General features: G+C 39.2%; 1 protein-coding gene across 1 annotated transcript in view; it reads left to right on the top strand.

Annotated features, from left to right (window-relative positions):
* Positions 1-19,813, top strand: part of PLCB1 (phospholipase C beta 1) — a 336,512-nt gene that overhangs the window by 202,096 nt on the left and 114,603 nt on the right. Inside the window, exons 26-29 of the mRNA XM_006150922.3 lie at positions 5,812-5,888; positions 5,994-6,083; positions 6,554-6,611; positions 7,881-7,967. Coding sequence (XP_006150984.1) covers positions 5,812-5,888; positions 5,994-6,083; positions 6,554-6,611; positions 7,881-7,967 — 312 coding nt within the window. The remainder of the gene's footprint in view (positions 1-5,811; positions 5,889-5,993; positions 6,084-6,553; positions 6,612-7,880; positions 7,968-19,813) is intronic.

The following is a 19,813-nucleotide window of genomic DNA, read 5'->3' as shown; positions in this document are numbered from 1 at the left end:
TATATATTCTCCAAGATTCTGAGGAAACACCACTTTCATGAGTTATCTGCAAAAGGCACTTTTAACAACAAAAAAAGAATTATTTATTTAATTGTATTTGTTGATTTTTCTTCTTCAATTCGACCAGAGAGAGAGAGAAAGGGAGAATAAGAAAACAAGCTGCCAGGTCTGGAACTCGAATCATGGTCAGCCACGTGGGAGTCCAGCACCCCAACCACCATGTCACCTGCTGACCACAAAGCACATTTTAAAAAAATATGTTTGGATTTCACATTAGGACATGTTTCTTTTTTCTTTTTTCTTTCTTCTTCTTTTTTTTTTTTTGGAGGGATTTTTGCCATAGGGCACATGCACTCACCAGATAGACAGAGAGAGACAGAGAGACAGAAAGCGAAAAATCACCCCCCGGGGGATGGTCATGCTGCAATCCCTTCTCCTCCATTCTCCTCTCGGGATCTTGGGCACACACGCGCACACGCTCACGGCGTGAGTTTTTAGCCACCGAATCCGGGACACGAACCGCAGTCGACTACATGGGAGCTCAGCGACATAGTCATTACGCTAGCTGCTGGTCCCAAGGCACATGTTTTTGAAAGGGCAACACTTAGCTTGTTAAATACAAAATTGTGCAGTTTTAAAAGGTATTTCCAATGAGATAGGTCATAGCTTTGATGTGAAGTTATATAGCTGTCTTTGAGGTTGGGGTCAGTGCAGTTTTGAAACAAAGATTTCATTTACAATCATTTTTTGAGTGTCTATTTTATGTAGAGCCTGGGATGCCAAAAAATTAGAAAAGAGGAGTTGGATGGTGGCACAGCAATAATGTGATGCTCTGCAAGACTAACCCACATGGGAAGATTCCAAGTTCATGTCCAGAGACAGACTTCCCTGAGCACACCAGGTGCATGTGTGCTCCCCAGGGCTGGTTTTAGTTATGGGTGGATTGTAACATCAATGACTTGTTGGTGGTGGGCCAGCTGGTGGCAGGATGGTTAGGCAGCTGGATTCTACATAGCCAATTGGGTGGTTCAAGTCTCAGACCTGGCAGCTTGAAAAACACCTGGCACATGTGTGTGAATACTCAAAATCCCAAGAGGAAACTAGAGAAGGAATTGTGGTGTGGTCATCTTTCCTGGTGTGTGTTTTCTCACTTTCTCTTGTGAGCACATGTATCCTATAGCAAAAACTAAAAAAAAAAGAGAGAGAGAGAGAGAGACCCTGTTGGTGGTATGCTCTGTGTGTGTGTGTGTGTTTCTCTCTCTCTCTCTGACTCTCGCTCTCTCATGGAAGAGAGAAATAAGTCAACTTTAGATGAAATCATTAAGAAAGGGAAATTGTAATAGTGATATCCTTTTCAGATAGAATTATAAAGTAGTCACACACCAAAGGTAAATATCTGTAATGTTATCTAGAAGAATCTAATTAATGGAACAAGACCTAGAGTTATCTGGGCACTCAAAGGGAAAATCACAAAGGCTGTTTAGAAAGGAAAAGGGCATGGAAAAAGGGAAACCTGGACTGTGTCCACTCCCTTATCAGAAGATCTGGAGCAGCCCAGTCCTACATGACTTTCTCAGTCAGGAGACTAGCCCACATCTGAGCTGTCTCTGATTCAAATGGGAGTATCGTGAAGGTGAAAGAATAACATAAGAAAAAAATTGTTAAAACCCGTGTGTGTGTGTGGATGGTTCTGAGAGCAAAATACTACCTAGGTTATTGAAGAATGGTGAATACTTCTACAGGAAATAAAGTTTAGAGCTAGAGTATATCTAGAGATAGAGAGAATGTTGTGTGCGAGTGGTTTGCCACTGGTACCCGATTAGGAAGATGAAGTTGTGATTCCTAAACCCTATGCCGAAGTACCTTCAGGCACTGTACCAAACTCACAGAGGTTCTGAGGGAGATGCAGAGAGGGAGGCAAGAGGATACCACAGACCTGAACCTTCTGGGGAATCTTGAGGGAGTATGGTGCTGCTTATTTGTGTGGGGACTGGAATCAAACCAAAATAAAAGTCAGACTGAGTGGGCAGAAAGGTGGTGAGCACTCGGGTTCCCTAGTCGCATTGATTAGATGTCAATGTTGCTAAGGTTGAAGATAACAAGTGGATGAAAAGCATAAAATGTGAGCAGATGCTGGAATAATAAGAAGGGAAGAAAATACCTGGAGTGAAGTGATGGATAAAGATGAGAACATAGAATCAGAATGATGGTCACTGAATTCAAAATAGTGCTAGTAGGACCAGCAGATGGCATAGTGGTTACATTGCTGGACTCCCACATCTTCGACTGCGCTTTGAAAAGTCCTGGGCCCTGTGGCTTAAAACTCATGCTGGGCACGTGCTCATGCATACCCAAATCTCAAGAAGAGAATGGAGGAGGAGGGATTGTGGCATGGCCATCCCTCCTTGGGGGTGATTTCTTGGTTTCTGTCTCTTTGTCTCTGTGTCTCTCTAGCAAGCACATGTACCCAATAACAAAAATCTCTCAAAAATAAATAAATAAATAAATAAATAAATTGAGTGCTAGGAGGGTCCACTGAGACCCTCTTCTCCTCCAAGTCTGGCCAAACATGCAGGTATCCAAGTCACATGAGGAGATTTTGAAAATATTGAAATGCTGATTCTTGGACCCTACCTCTGGACTTTTGCAGTCCATAGGCCTACAAATCAGTCCTTAAATCTATAGATAGATAGATAGATAGATAGATAGACAGATAGATATTTTTGTTGTTGTTATTTTGGGGGATTTTTTGAGATAGGGTCTCACTATTTTGCCTAGTTTAGCCTTGAACACACAATTTTTCTGCCTCAGTCTCCCAAGTAGCTGAGATTATAGGCATATACCAGGGCACCAGGCTGAAATCTGTGTTTCTAAGAAGTTGCCCCAGATGATCCTGATATTGCAGCCAAGGTGGGGAATTCTAGGATAAATTTGTGTTAACTGCTTGGGGTGAATGGAAAAGGAAAAAGATATCCTGGGGAAGGGAAGGTGCTGGAGTGAGGACACTTTCAGCCAGAGTTGAGGCATGTGGGAGTCCCCATGGAAATGACCCAAGTCTTTGCACACCAGAATTTGACAACTAGACAGTGTGATAAATGGCACTTCTTCAAAGCTATAATATTTCATGATTTATTTCATTGTGACAGTCATGATCAGGCAATCTCTTTTGAATGATCAAATAGGCTTTCTGTTGGCTCAAGCCCCAGTTAATATTTGTTCAGATTTAATCCACTTCACAGATGAATGCATCAAATTTCATGTTAATTTTAAATGAATATGGATTCCTAGTGTAATGCTCTAAGAGCATCTCTTTCCTGACTCCTTTTATCCTCCTAAATAAGAAGACTATTTTTTAAAAAGTAATTTTTCTTTCATTGAGACCAGACAGTGGTACAGCCATAAAATGTATTTCCTGAGGCTGTGCATACCGGAAGGTTCCAGGTTTGCATCTGGAAAATTCTCTGAGAATGCCAGGTACATGAAATATATGATCCAGGATTGGTTCAAGTGAGGGGGTAGAGGCTGAATTGTAGCATCAAAACCCTGGTGGAGATGTTGTCTCTCTTTCTCTAATGGAAGGAATGAATAAACGGATTCAAATAAATAATGCAGGCCAGTCCATGGCCTGGTTGTAAAAGTAGATAGATCCCATATGGCTGAAGCACAGTTCAATTCCCAGACCTGGCACCTTGAAAGACATTCCAGATGCATGTACATGTATGCCCAAAATCTTGACAGGAAAGAGAAATGGAGAAGGACCACACATAACCATCTCCCATAGGTGGTGCTTTCTCTTTCTCTCTCTCTCTGTTTCTTTCCAGCAAGCAGCACCCTCTGGCAAATTATAAATAAGTAAATACATAAAGCAAAGGTAGCATGGGATAGTGGTGAAGGTCCTAAGTTATGGAGTCTGAATTTTCTAGGTTTGTGCCCAGATTTGACAACTCTTTAGCCTTGAGCCTGATGGGTAAATGTGTTCATATATATAATGAAGATAATGGTACTAACCTTCTATGGCAATTCTCAGAATTAAATAAATTAATATACACAAAGCTCTTCAAACCATGTCCACCACATATGAATTATTGATAACTGTATGCTAGAATATGATTATATTGCCTTGTCACCGTTAGAGTTACTCCTTATATAAGGGGGGGGGGTGTCTTTGAAAAGTTCATGGAAAATACATATTCTGAAAAAAGCTATGTACAATTTTTTGCACCAAAGTGAATTTATATTTTATTTCCTTTTTTTTTTTTTTTACAAACATTTTGAAGCCACTTTTATAAGACTCACCTGGTATTATATATTTTTGAAAAGAGAATCTCCATCGGTTAGAAATAGCTGTGAGCCAGGGACCAGCAGTTAGTGTAATGGCTATGTTGCTGGACTCCCACGTAGGCGACCACGGTTGGAGTCCCGGACCTGGTGGCTTAAACTCACGCCGGGCATGTGTGCATGCATGCCCAAGATCCCTAGAGGACAATGGAGGAGAAGGGATTGCGATGTGGCCATTCCCCCCAGGGGGTGCTTTCTCTCTTTCTGTCTCTCTGTCTCTCTCTGTCTGTCTGGCGAGAGCACGCACCCTATAGCAAAAACCTCTCAAAAAAAAAAAAATGAAAATAGCTGTGAGCCTCAAAGGAAGTCCACAGCATCCATCTCATACTCCTTTAAGAAGGGTTGAATCTAGTTGCTATAGCAGCCTGAGCAATTGTAGTATGTCCTTCAAGTGGAATAAAGAAAGAAAAGAGATGGACAGACCTTTGTGTAATTGACAAGCACTTCTTGGGCATCTGTTGAATGTTAGGAATTGTGCAGAGTGTCAAGGATATGGAAATGAGGATGCTGCCCTCTCTAAGTTTGGCTTGATAAGACAATACAATAAGTGTGTTCACAGTGATGTATTCGAAGGTCAAGTGCAGCATAGAGGAGAATTTGTGATGGTCCTGTGTCATTTGGAAGTTATCCACACAAGGACAACAAACATTGATTTTTAAGAGAGGAAACTCATGTCATCCTGGAAGCTTTTCAACAATGAATAAAGGAGCTGGAGACCAAGAATTATAACTTACTCTTAGTTATCACTTACCTTTGAATCATACACTTTAGTTTAAGCTTCTCAGTTTTTCCAAGAGATAAAGCCAGTGATAATTCCATTTACAACAAAGAAAACTTAGGGTCAGAAAATGTAGTCCCTTGCCCCACCTCAATTTCTAAGAAGTCATAGAGTACAGATTGGAACCTTGGGCCCACACTCTTAGTTGTCTTTGTACTGACCCAAGATTCAGTAACTGGCACAAAAATCAAAATAATTATGTTTAGTTAGAAATAGATAATAGGAAGAATTTCATATTGAAACCCATAGGCTAAGAGAGTATGATGGTTTTAAGTTATGTCTTCATGCTAATGTGAAATATTTGGCACTTTTAATTATTGTTAACCATCCACCCCAGATTTTCCTTTTGTTAAAATTTATTTATTTCTTCCATGAGTGCATGGGAGAGGGATTAAAACAGAGAGAGAGAGAGAAATCAACCACACCTCCACAGCGTTTTAATGCTGCAGTAAACCTCTAGCCTTTGGTTGGCCCCAGATCATAGGCATACACTTGCTCTGCATACTCAGGGAGGTCTTTGGACATGAACCAGGAACCTTTCCATGTAGACCTGCTCACAGAGTGTCCTGTTTTACCCCTGTGCCACCAACTGGTCTACCAACACAGATTTTCTAACTATAGATATTATTGTTTGAGGTAGGGGAAGGAGACTCTGTGATCATATAAAACAGCAAACTGCAATTTTCTTTTCCCAGCTTATTCAAAAGTTGACGGATGTTGCTGAAGAATGTCAGAACAATCAATTAAAGAAGCTCAAAGAAATCTGTGAGAAGTAAGCCTTCATTCTCATTCCCATTGACATGTGTATATAAATTTATTAAACACACATTGCCATTTAATTTGCTTCCCACCTCTTCTACCTCCATTTCAACTTTAGAGAGAAGAAGGAATTGAAGAAGAAAATGGATAAAAAGAGGCAGGAGAAGATAACAGAAGCAAAATCCAAAGACAAAAGCCAGATGGAAGAGTAAGTATGAAGTACCAGCTCTCCCCCACCTTGTATCTGGGAATTATGTTAGTCTGTTAGAAGAAGATCAGGTTATTAACCATACAAGGGCCTTTCTGTGAAGTTTCTTTTCTAATTAGCCTCCCTAAAGATCCCTTTTGTAAGGTTTTTAAACTGAACTCTAAAAGAGCTGTTCAATATAAGAGTAATGTGTACACAGGGCCTTTTACATAATGAGTTTATCAGGAGCTTCCTTCTGGGAAAGGCTACATTCTCACTTCCCACATCATCAGGCAACCTTCCTGGCATTTATGAAAACAGAGTGCATGCCCTGGGACAATCCTGACCTTTGTTCAGAGGGTAGTGGTTTGTACTAGCAGTCATAAGAATACTGAGAGTTCTGTAAACTTCCATGTAGAAATCTCAGATATCCACGGTAGTATGTTCCAGATGAGCTAATATAATTGTCTATTCACATCCCTTACTCTTAGGGAGAAGACAGAGATGATCCGATCATATATCCAGGAGGTAGTGCAGTACATCAAGAGGGTATGTATGTCGGTTCATCACGCTCTCTCCTTTGCAAACTATGCTTGACTGTTTGGTGAGCTCCTTGTGGGCATCTGGAAGGAAACATCATCCCTGTAGCCATCTCTCACCAGTCCCTAACAGAGCTATGTCACAGAGCTAGCACTTCCTGATCTATATTTCTACAACCTTAATTGCAAACCACTGTATAAGGGGGTCCACCTAAAGATATGAGGGGACTTCCCAAAGTTTATGGAAAAATGGAAATTATGTATGAGTTTATTTTGGTACAAAAATAGTTTAAATACTAGTTTTTTTTTTTTTTTTTTTTTTTTTTTTTTTTTTTTTTTTGTTGTTCTATAATATGTGTTTTCTGTGAACTTTTAGAAAATCCCTCCTACACAGTCAGGAATCACTTTCAAAATCAGAAGTTCTAAACCATGATATATAGGGGCATTTTCTTGAAGGAACCTTTAGTTGTCAAGTAGGCATCAATGATAGAGAAGATGGAAATCTCCAGAAGCAGTCCTTCTTATTTTTTTTAATTTGATGTTATGAAAATGTTCAAACATTTACAAAAATGTAAGAGTAGTCCCTTGATCACCATCCACATGCCTTGCACCCATCACCCAGCTTCAACACTGAACTATAGAATCTAATATGTATAAAAGCCACTCCCCAGAGAAACTCAGAATCAGAGAGAGAAGGAGAAGGAGAAAGCACCCCCTCCAATGGGCATGGTCATACTGCAATCCCTTCTCTTCCATTTCTGTATCCTGTCAGGAGTTGGGGCACATACATAGGCACCCAGGGTTTTTTCATGTCAGTGGGGCTGGGATTCAAACCATGTGGTGACTGTATTGGAAATAGCTCTCTTAACCATTAGACAATGAGGCCAGTCAAATAAGAGCAGTTCTGGGGTCAACACATGGTATGGTAGTTAAGGTGCTGGACTTCCACATGGCCTACCATGGTTTGAGTCCTGGACCCGGCAGCTTGAAAATCATGCCAGGGATGTGTGTGTGCATACCCAAAATCTCAGGAGGAGATTCGAGGAGAAGGGATTATGGTGTGGCCATCTCCACTGGGAGGGTGATTTCTTACTTTCCCTCTCACTGTTTCTCTCCAGGGAGTGCACACATTCTATGGAAAATAAATAAATAAGAGCAGTTCTTGACTAGGTTAACAAATATAGATATATGTATATGCCATAGATCTTAAAAGCTTTCAATTGTAAACCTGAACTTGAACATTTAGGTGAAAATGACTTTCCTTGTAACTTTCTCATAGTTAGAAGAAGCGCAAAGTAAACGGCAAGAAAAACTCATAGAGAAACACAAGGAGATACGCCAGCAGATCCTGGATGAAAAGCCCAAGGTAAATGAAACTGAATAACACTATACAGTAATTTCATTTTATTTTCATTCAATAAGAATAAAACCTTCCTAGTTCACGTAAGTACTGTGCACACAGTCTCAGCTCAGTTCTCGTATGTGAAACACATACAGCTTTCTCAATAACAGTAAAAATCTTTACAGCAATATTCAGTAAATATTAATCATCAACTAGGTGAACTTTTAAAAGTTGCACAGAATTTACATCCAGGTATTTGGCTTCAACTGGTTTGGGGAATAGCTTAAGTATTTTTTTTTTTTTTTGAGAGAGATTTTCACTGTAGGGCGCGTGCGCTCGCCAGACAGACAGAGAGAGACATAGAGACAGAAAGCGAGAAATCACCCCCCAGTGGGGATGGTCACGCCGCAATCCCTTCTCCTCCATTCTCCTCTTGGGATCTTGGGCACACACGCACACGCACCCGGCGTGAGTTTTAAGCCACCGGGTCCGGGACACGAACCGCGGTCGACTACTTGGGAGTCCAGCGACATAGCCATTACGCTAACTGCTGGTTCCCTAGCTTAAGTATTTTTAAAGTGCCCCTTGCCCCCAGCGAATTCTAATTGCAAGATCCACATTCAGGGACTGGCCATGTATCTTCATTTCTTCAGCTCTCAAGAACTGATGTCATTTTGTAATGGAAGGAGGCTGTGTTCACCAGATCATGAACTGCACCAAAATTACCCTGGTTTTTATCCAACAAAATATTTTTATAAACCAGAAAAAAAGCAAATAATTTCTCCCCATAGTAACAGTTCACTGGGCACCATTTACAATTTTTCTTTTGCTCATTGCTTGGTTAAAATCAATTATTCATGAATTAACTTTCCACACACTGTATCTTTATCAATCAAATGCTTTCGGGTTAACAAACAGCATCTCAGTTTTAGAACATTCCATCTATTTGGACTCCTCACCAAATATTTTTCTGTTTCTAAAAAATGTGCTTTTGAGTGTTTTCATCCCATCTGCAATTTAAAATATCTACTCCAAAATGTTCTGCTTTGTTAGTCCATGACATTCAAAAGTGTTGTATTTAATTGTGTATTCCATTCACCAATTTACTTCTTATAGATTTCTTGTAGCTAATTTTAAATATATTTTCATGGTTAGTTCTTCTGAGTTCATATTTGTTATAGTATACAAGGTATTTATTAAATATTTTTTGATTCCTAAACTGTTTAGGCTTGGTAATATAGATTCACAAGCAAGAATTAATCATTCTTTAGATATGTTGCTAATGTATGTTTTTCATACAAATATACAATTCAGAAATTCATAGCCCCTTTCTCAGACTGATTATGCATAAGTGAAGTGGAATAAATTTGAACATAATTTTGGAAATTGTTCTGCTTTCCATTCAATATTGATCTTTTTAAAAATGTTTAGATATTTGGAGCAAAAGATCTAAATTCTACTGAAATTTAAGAGATACTCAGTCACTCTTCACTCACTCTGCTCTAATCTCAAGTGGTCCTCAGACCACCAAGTTCTACTTTCTGGGGGATTTGTATTTTCTCTTCCTTGTCTAGCACCCTCCTTCCCCCTTAGTTATTCACACAGCTTAGTCTGAGGGTTGTTTACAGATCACCCTCTAGATCACCCTTCTCAGAGGGGCCACCCACAGTGTGTCATCTAAGATCCCATCTCAGCTACTCTTCATTTCACCCTGGCTCAGCCTGACATTCACTGTGTGTAAGGAATGAACTTCGTATACACCTAGAATGGTAATGGCTGGGCAGTATCCTCGGAAAGATTAAGAATGTTATCTCTCAAGTCACTTCTATGATCTGGGTCAGGTGAAATAAACAAGCCAAGTCCATGTTTTACTTTTCTTTCTATCACTTTCTACTTATAAGACAACTCTTTTATGAATGTATCTGTAAGTTTGTCTTTCTCTCCCTTCCCCCCACTAGAACACAAGCACCAGGGGAAAAAAAATGGAAATGTAAGAGACACCTAATAATAATCAGTCTCAAGTGCTATGTTCAGATACAAATTTTCCATCCATGCTGTCTGAATTAAAATCACTCAAGACTTCATGCACCGATAGAATTTGATTACATAAGATATTTCACTAGCCAGTGTTAGTATTTATAAAATATTCCTCAGCGAAAATGTTTTTTTATTTTCTTTTGTTTGATTTTGTGTTTTTTTGTTATTATTAGTTTAATCCTAATAAATATATATGATTAAACCAATTTGTGAAATAACTTCTTTTTTAAAAAAGCTTGTGGAAATACAGATAATGAAAAATAATTCATAGACTTCAAATACTTTTGGTACCAAAATGTACTTGTATTTTAATTCAGAAAAATGTGTCGTTTTATCATCAATGTAAATGGACTGGTAGGCAGTAAAAATCCAGCAAAAGTTTTTGAAGAAGAATGACTCAGAGAAGCAGGGTGAAAAATTGGAAAAAGGCAGGGTTGAGGTTAAAAGATGAGGACCAAAGACCATATTAGACCCTGTTGTTATATAGGTCAGACGTGGGATAAAGCCCTGGCTTGAAAGACAGCTGAAGGGGTGGATATGAGTGATAATTCAAAGGCAATGTCCACAGTTTAGAGTGACTCAATAGATGTCCTAGGTGAAAATGTTTTCTAAAAAAAATAATATATTGTTATTTTTCACACAAGAGCCTTATTTTTCTTTGTGCATTGTGTGTGTCAACTGTTTTATTCATAGATAAAATGTAATCACAGATGTGTTTAAATTATATGACTCTCAGAATAAGAAAGCCATCAAAGATTTTCATGTTACTGCTGAAGGTCATCATGATTAAAATCAGCCTTAGGATCCTTGAAACACCCTTAAACTTCTTCACTGGAAATAACCAAATGTTAAAAGAACTAATAGCATTTGGCCAATTTATGTCAGAGCGCATTTAGCTGCAATTGCATAGAAAACCACATTAAAAGTGACAAACATTGGGACCAGCAGTTTAGCATAATATCTATGTCACTGGACTCCCATGTAGTCGACCACAGTTCAAGTCCCGGACCTGGCGGCTTAAACTCACTCCAGGCGCGTGTGTGTGCGTGCCCAAGATCCCAAGAGGAGAATGGAGGAGAAGGGATTGCGGCATGGCCATCCCCCCTGAGGGTTGATTTCTCGCTTTCTGTCTCTCTGTCTGTCTCTTTCTTTCCGGCGAGTGCATGTGCCCAATAGCAAAAACCTCTCCAAAAAAAGAAAAAAAAAAAGTGGCAAACACTAATAAAACATGGTAAATCGCATGACTGGAAATTTAAAGGTAATACAGCTCTCGGAATGGCTTAATTTAGTGTCTTCACAACCTCATCAAGTACTCAACTTTTTCCAGAATTTCTACTGTTGTTTTCTTTCATCTCCAGGCTGGAAACTCACAGTCACAGAATGGTTGCATAGCACCAACCATTATAATCTTACATAAAACCATTCACAAGCAGAACAAGGAATGTCTTCATTTAGTACACCTTCTGGCATTGAGGAAAACCTTCCTTAACCTTTCCCACATTGGCTGCAATGACTTTCCTCATTGGCTACAATGGTGTCATATTCCCATTCCTAAACCAGCCATGGTTAGGAGAGTATAATTTTCATGACTGTATTAGAGTAATTAAGATTTACTCACAAGAGTTGAAGGATTTTAGCTTCTTCTCAAGGTCATGGTCAATGGGTACCTCACAAAATTGTTATTGTATTATTAAAGAAACTAAGGGGAAATGGCAATTGAGTGAGTAGTTAACAATGTATAGTGCTACCAGATTTATAGCAAGCTTTTTTGGAGATATTTTTGCTATAGGATGCATGTGCTCTCTGGAGAGACAGAGAGACATAGAAAGTGAGAAATCACCCCTGCGCCCAGTGCTGGGGAATAGCCACACCACAACCCCTTCTCATCCATTCTCCTCTTGGGATTTTTGGCCACACATTCAAATATACCTGGCATGAATTTCAAGCTGCTGAGTCCAGGACTCAAACCGCAGTCAACCTTGTGGGAATCTAGCTTCCTTAACCATATACCACCTACTGGCCCTTATAGAAATTTTCTTTTCTTTTTCTTTGTGGTCTTATGAATTTTTAGTAGTCTTTATTTCTTAGGTACCATGCTGAATTTCCCTTGCTTTTCATCCATGACATTGGTCCTATAATTACTTCATGTCTGGATTGGAAGGTTGCCCTTGAAGACTGTTGATTCCATGTCAAACTAAACCATTTATTGAGGGATGCTTTTCAGGGTTTAACAACGTTGTGCTTTGGGGCCAGCAGGAGGCAGGGAGGTAAGGCAGCTAGATCCATAGCTGATCACATGATTTGAGTCCTGGACCCAGTGGGTTGAAAAGCACACTGGACACTTGTGCATGCATGTCCAAAATCTTAAGAGGAGAATAGTTATGGTTATGACTGGTTATGGCCAGCCCCCAGGGGTCATTTTTCACTTTCCATCTCTCTCTAGTGAGTTCATGCACCTTATGATGCAATCAAATAAAATTTTTTTACAAGTTCTGCTTTGGAACAATGATAGCAATAATGAAATAAGAACTCCTAACTGTTAGCATTATAGGTCTAGTGGCAAATCAAGGTAAATGACAAAATGGCAGTGACAAGGAGTAGTAAAAAAATAGAGTAAAACAGTAAGATCAAATGTGAGGCACATGGAGAAAGACCTCAGTGCAGGACAGGGAGTGTAGGCAAATGAGTGATAAGGAAAGGCCAAGCCGGCACAGCAGTCATTATTGCATCTATAATACTGGGATATGGACCAGAAATACAATTGCACTGGCTTTGAAATAATACTTCCTCACGGGGGGCCAGCAGGTGGTATAGTGGTTAAGGTGCTAGACTCCCACATGGCCGACCATGGTTGGAGTCCTGGACCCAGAGGCTTGAAATTCATCAGGCACATGTGCATATGTGCCCAAAAACCTGAGAGGAGAATGGAGGAGAAGGGATTGAGGCATGGCTATTCCCCCTGGGTGGAAGGGATTTCTCACTTTCCCTCTCTCCATCTCTCCAGTGAGCACCTGCACCCTATAGCAAAAATATCTCTTGAAATAATAATAATAATAATAATCCCTCTTCACATCTAGTATTGGAATGGCCTTGAAGTCTGACATAGTTATGAGGGAATTAACAAAAACAGAAATAAAATAAAAAGACAAACAGTTCAAGAAAATGAGACTGGCAAATTGTATCTATAAGTACAAGTTCACTGAGTCAATTCCATTTAATTAGAAAAATGAAAAGATGGAATACTTTATGACATCTATTGGGTTGCCTGAAAATTCATGACATATTTTTATATGCAAAAATACTTCATGACTCTTCCAGAGACTCAACAGAAATTTACGAACTGTTCCATCACAGAGTTTTTTCAGGCAAGGAACCTGAGTCGATGTTATGACAGGCAATATTAAAGACAATTGCAGCCTTCTTATGTAGAAAATAACAAGGCAAATATTGCCACAGCTTATCTAGGAAATAAGTGTCTCCCTTAGTAGTTTACAGATGGAATAAAGCTTTCTAACTAGAAACCAATAATGGTTCATCTTACAGCAACAACATGACATATTTCTAATCATTCCTTGCTTTCTTTTCACCATACTGTTGAATATAATAATTTACTTCCACTTTATCCATTTATTCTAGCTAACGTAATAATATGCTCATTGTTTCTGATTTTGTCTTTAATAGGGAGGATGCTCTTTTTCACATCAATGTTATCTAACAATGTTACTATGTAAGCCGTTCCAAACCCAAATCATATCTGCATAATTTTCTAAGTCTTTGGTGAACAGACATGTCCTTTAAAAGTATATACAAAAGAGGAAACTGGTAACATTGAGGTTAAGGTCACTGGAACCCATATGGTCAACTGTGCAGTTTAAGTCCCAGCCTGGCAGCTTGGAAACATAATGGGCATAGGTGTGTACATTCCCCAAATCCTAAGAAAATAGAAGATGAGGTATTGCAATGTGGCCACCCCCCGCCCAGGGTGATTTCTCACTTTCTACCTCTCTTTCTCTCTTTCTGTCTCCATCTCATTCCATAAGAACATACACCCTATAGCAAACTTTTTAAAAGTATATATTTTATTAACAAAAGAAATTTGAAAAGTGAGCAGTTTTTCAGTGTCAAGGAGGAGTTTTGGCTTGATTTATACCAAGCTCAACAAGTGGTCTTCCAGAATGTCTTGGAAAATGCATGTTATGAAAAACTGCCTGGATTGCAAAATGTTTTCCAAAATAAACTTAGATTTTCAATTCCATTTTCCTCTTAAAGATTCATTCAAAGTGTTCTTTTGCTAACCCTTTACTGAATGTGGATGAATTAACTTAAGTTCCCAACTTAGTTGTCTTCCTACAACAGAATAGTCATGAAAGAATGTGCCTCAACCCAAACCAGGCTAAAGTCCATTTCTCTTTCACAAGTAGGCTGGGATCTTCAGTCCTGTTGGTCTACATACGGTAGAGTACCAGATGTGACCAGCCACAAAGAGAAAGTTTATTTGAGATTTATTACATTCACAATGCTCTTTGAATATGCAGAGTTGGTTTTTGGTTATGTTTTGTTTTCTTCATTATAAAAGAGATTCATTGGGGCCAGCAATAGCATGGTGGCTGAGGCACTGAACTTCCACATGGCTGACCATGTTTTCAGTCCTGGACTTGGTTGCTTGAAAATCACACCAGGCACATGTGCATGCGTGCCCAGAATTCCAGGAGGAAAATGGAATAGAAGGGATTGCAGTGTGGCTTTCCTCCCTAAGAGTGATTTCTTGTTTTCCCTCTCATTGTCTCTCTCCATCTCTCTGTCTCTCTGGTGAGCACATGTGCCCTATGACAAAAACCTTTTTTAAAAAAACCAAGAGATCCATGGGACCAGCAGATGGCATAATGGTAATGTTGCTAGACTCCATATGGCTGGCTGCTGCTCAAGTCCCAGACCTGGAGGCTTGAAACTCAGGCTGGGCGTGTGTGCATGCATGCCTATAATCCCCAGAGGAGACTGGAGGAGAAGGGATTGCAACATGGTCATCCTCCCAAGGAGTGATTTCTTGCTTTTTGTCTCTCTCTGTCTCTTCACCAAACACATGTGCCTTACAGCAAAAATCTCTCTCTAAAAAGGAAGAGAGAAATTCAGTGAGTCTAATTTTTGAGGGTGCTGGGGAAAATGGAAGTACATGTGTTCTCAAGGCAACATTGTATCTTATATAACATTGTATACATATTTATATAATAGATAAATATTTTGGCCCTCAGTTTGACATAAACTCATGTACCTTGCTACACATAAGTCCCACTGAAATTTATTGTTACAAACAGTAGACATTCTTTTTTTAAAAGAATTATTTTTTAATTTCATTTATCATTTTAGATATGTGTATGTCTATATATGTAGATGTTTATACATACATGTAGATGTTTATACATATATGTATATGTGTATACATATATGTGTATACATTTATTCATATATAGAGAGACATACACATGCACAGACATATACATATATATAAGGCATGTGTACTCACCAGAGAGAGAGAGGGAAAGTGAGAAAACAAGCCACAAGATCTGAGACTGGAATCATGGTCAGCCATGTGGGAGCCCAGGGCCTCAACCATCATGGCACCTGCTGGCCCCAACAATAAACATTCTTAAAAGATAACATTTAGCTTTTGAATGTGAAGTCCTTAATTCTGTCAAGTCCTTAATTCTGGATAAATGTTGAGGTGTATACGTGCCAGCAATGAGATATTTGATTTAGTCTCTAAATGTATGTAATTGTTGGTTTTGTCTAAGGTATATCTTTTTATGAAACTCAGAGCTGCCGAATTCTCATGATGTATGTAATAAACACTTGCCGGTTGTTCAACTCAACCTAATTGGTTTCCTTGGGATTTCCGTACCAGAGGTTGCCAAAGCCAATAGGAAAGGGTTTATGAGTATAAAAAGGTATTAGAGGCAATTCAAGAACCCAACTGTGGTGAAGAGAAACCACACCTTTTGTGGTCCCACTCAACTCTGAAGTAATCCATTACAAAAAGGACCTTCTGCCTTTTTCAAATCAATTTATTTAAACATATTGAAACAATTTAATCAGCAATTGCCCTGAATCTGCTGCAAATATTCCAGTGTGTATTGATCACTCGGCATCTACTGGCTCTCTTTACTAGAAGAATCATCTTTTGAAGAGGGACTTTGTAATGAACTGTCTCCATAAGCTCATAAAACAGTCGATAAATGCGTAATTTACTTTTTCTCTGACACTTAATTTGTCTTTGATGCTTCTTAGAACACAAGTTTTCTGTTTTAATTTAGCTCATTATCAAGAGAGAATTCCAGGAAGCTTTAGGGCATTTTAATTTATTCCCAAAGAACATTTCATCATGTAGCTACTGGCTCTTTTTTTTTTTTCCTCCACCAAGGGAATATAGACTTATTTTCCTCATTTCCCCTCTGACATCCTTTACCAGAGTGAGTGACTCATCTCTCTGCATGAAGTTAGTCTTGTCAGACCTCCTGCTGTGCTCTGAGACAGAACCCTAAATGCAGCTGGTGTCCCCCATTGTTCCAGGGAGTCAAGCTTAATTCAGGAATTTGAAGTAAAATATTTTTTCTAAGTGGTTTCTTTGTGCCTCTTCTAAGTCTTTTGCTACTGAATAGGGAAATGTGGATTCTCTCTATGAGCATCTTTTGGACTGTTCCCTTGAAGCCAGACCACAAAGTACAAATTGGCTGCCTTTGTGAGCTCTTTTGCACATTGTCAAGTCCTCATTGGCCCACACAGTGGTTTGTTTTTCATTTGCTTTGCTTTTCCTTTTTCTTTTTTATTTTTGCTAGAGGGTACATACGCTAGACAGAGAGAGGGAAAGGAGAAAGTGACCCCCATGAGGAATGGGCATCCCACAATTCTTTCTCCATCTCTCTCTCTCTCTCTTTCCTTTAAGGACTTTTGTTATTCATGGATACATGCCCAGCATGTTTCTCAAGCCACTGGCTCTGGAACGAAAATCACATGTTTGATCATGTGGGATCCGGCTGCCTTAAACACCAGGCCATAGAGCTTGGCCCTTGTTTTTATTTCTATCAGTATGCATTGCCTTTTCTAGGACAGTGACATAGTGGTAACACAACTGAACCCACATGATAGATGTCCTGGGTTTGCATCCAGAGACCTTCCCGAGTATGCCAGACATATGTGTACCAGTGATCCAGGCTGACTGGAATTGGAGGGTAGATCATGGTAGGGAAATCTCATTGAATTGCCTGTCTGTCTGCTTGCCTTTCTCTCTCTCTAATTCACTCTCTCTTTGAAAAAATAAATAAATAAACTTTAAAAAAAAAGAACTCTCTTTTAAGAAATCAAGAACATTTGGAACAGTTTTAATTCTATTTGTTCACTCTGAACTTATTTGCAAAATTTATTTATTTATTTTTAATTTATTTTGGAGAGGTTTTGCTACAGGGCGCGTACGCTTGCCAGAGAGACAGAGAGACAGAAAGTGAGAATTCACTCCCCAAGGGGGATGGCCATGCCGCAATCCCTTCTCCTCCATTCTCCTCTCAGGATCTTGGGCACTCACGCACATGTGCCCGGCATGAGTTTTAAGCCACCGGGTCCAGGACCAGTGTGGTCCATCAAACCGCAGTCAACGACATGGGAGTTCAGCGACATAGCCATTATGCTAAATGCTGGTCTCTCAAAATTATTCTATTATATGTTATACAACGAGTTTTCACTTAGATTTGTCTCCATATTCAAGGTTTTCTTTGCCAAACATTCTTTTTTGTGTCTCAGATTGTTTAGAATCATCATCTTGTACTTCCTCTAGAAGTTTCTTTCATGAAATCTTTGGAGTTTTCATTTTTGTTCATTTGACTTTCTTGTCCAAAAATGTGTTTACTTGTTGAATGTGGATGAGAATACATTTCTTTGATTCTCGAATAATATTTTTACTGGGTATAGAATTTTGTCAGCAGGTATTTTCTTTTAGCACATTGAAGATAAAATTCCACTGCCTTCTAGCTTCTATTGCTATTTTGAGACATTACCTTTTAGTGTTGATATTTTTAATTTATTTTATTTTGTTTCATTTATTTTTTATACTTTTAAATTATTCATTTAATTGCTGTGCCTCTTTACAGTGTACAAAATAAGTTTATCCATCGTGGATACAGTACATATCAGTCATATCAAAGATATCACCATATACATTATCATAAACAGATAACTTTTTTTTTTTTTGGAGAGGATTTTGCTATAGGGTGCATGTGCTTGTCAGAAAGAAAGAGACAGAGAGACAGAAAACGAGAAATCACCCCCCGGGGGATGGCCATGCCACAATCCCTTCTCCTCCATTCTCTTCTTGGGCATGCACGCACACGCGCCCAGCGTGAGTTTAAACACCAGGTCTGGGACTTGAACCACAGTTGACTACATGGGAGTCTAGCGACATAGCCATTACCCCAACTGCTGGCCCTCAGATAACTTTTCACTCATGTGTCTGTTAAATATTTTTCCTCTCCCACCATCTATTCCCCACCACCTCCTATACTGTCTCCTCTGGTGCCTACTGTTGCCCTCCCTGCTAGTATACCTTCCATCTTTCAGTTTTTGTCACAAAGTACAGACATTTGGCATATATTGGGCAGAGGTATACAATGTATGTCTTTAATAGCCTGACTTGCTTTGCTTAGCATGAAATCTTCCATATTCATCCAATTTGTATACAATGTCAGTGTCTTATTTGTTTGTTTGTTTTCTTCTTTCATATGGCTAAGTAGTATTCCACAGTTTATATGTGCCATCTTTTTTCAACCCAGTCTTCTGTTCTTGGGCATTGGCTGATTCCATGTCTTAGCAGTTGTTACTAATGCTGCAATAAACATGGATGTGCAAGTGTTTTTTTGAGTAGTTCCCTATCCTTTGGGTAAATACCCCACAGTAGGACGACTGGGTTGTATGGCAGTTCTATTTGTAGTTTCTTGAGGAACTTCCATATTGTTGTCTACAGTGATTGTACTAATTGACCGTTCCACCAGCAGAGTAGGAGGTTCCTTTTTTACAGAACCCTTGCCAGTACTTGTCCTTATTATTATTGTTTTTTTAATCTTAGCCATTCTGATTGGGGTTAAGTGATATTTCATGATTTTGATTTGCATTTCTCTCATGATAAGAGACGTTGAACATTTTTCATATGCTTTTTAGCCATTCATATGTCTTCCTTGGAGAGTTGTATGTTCATCTCATTTGACTGTTTTTTTATTAGATTATTTATTTTTTGTGGGTAAGCTGCTTGAGTTCTCTTATATAGTCTGCCTATCAGTCCCTTATCTGAGGCTTAGTTTAAAAATTTATTCTCCAGGAACCAGCAGTTAGCATAATTGTGGAGGTTTTTGCTCCTATGTAGTCGACTGCAGTTTGAGTCCTAGACCCGGTGACTTAAACGGCACATGGGCATGTGTGCATGCGTGCCCAAGATCCCAAGAGAAGAATGGAAGAGAGTGGATTGCAACATGGCCATCCACCCCCACCACCTTGTGGTGGGGGTGATTTCTTGCTTTCTGTCTCTCTGTCTCAGTCTTTCTGGCGAGCACACACATTCTATAGCAAAAACCTCTCAAAAAAAAAAAATTCTCCCATTCTGCCATTCTGTGGGTTGTTTCTTCACTCTAACAATAGTTTCTTTTGCTGTGCAGAAGCTTTTTATCCTGATATAGTCCCACTTGTTTATTTTGGGGATTATTACTTGTACTTTCGTGGTCTTTTTTTAGGAATCTTTGCCTATGCCAATGTATCCAAGAATTTCTCCTGTGTTTTCCCCAGTAGTTTTACAGTTTGAG

Source organism: Tupaia chinensis, unplaced genomic scaffold, assembly GCF_000334495.1.
Source record: "Tupaia chinensis unplaced genomic scaffold, TupChi_1.0 Scaffold000305_1, whole genome shotgun sequence".
Classification (NCBI taxonomy): Eukaryota; Metazoa; Chordata; class Mammalia; order Scandentia; family Tupaiidae; genus Tupaia; species Tupaia belangeri.
The sequence above is the reverse complement of the archived record's forward strand: the minus strand, read 5'-3'. Positions and strand labels throughout refer to the sequence as shown.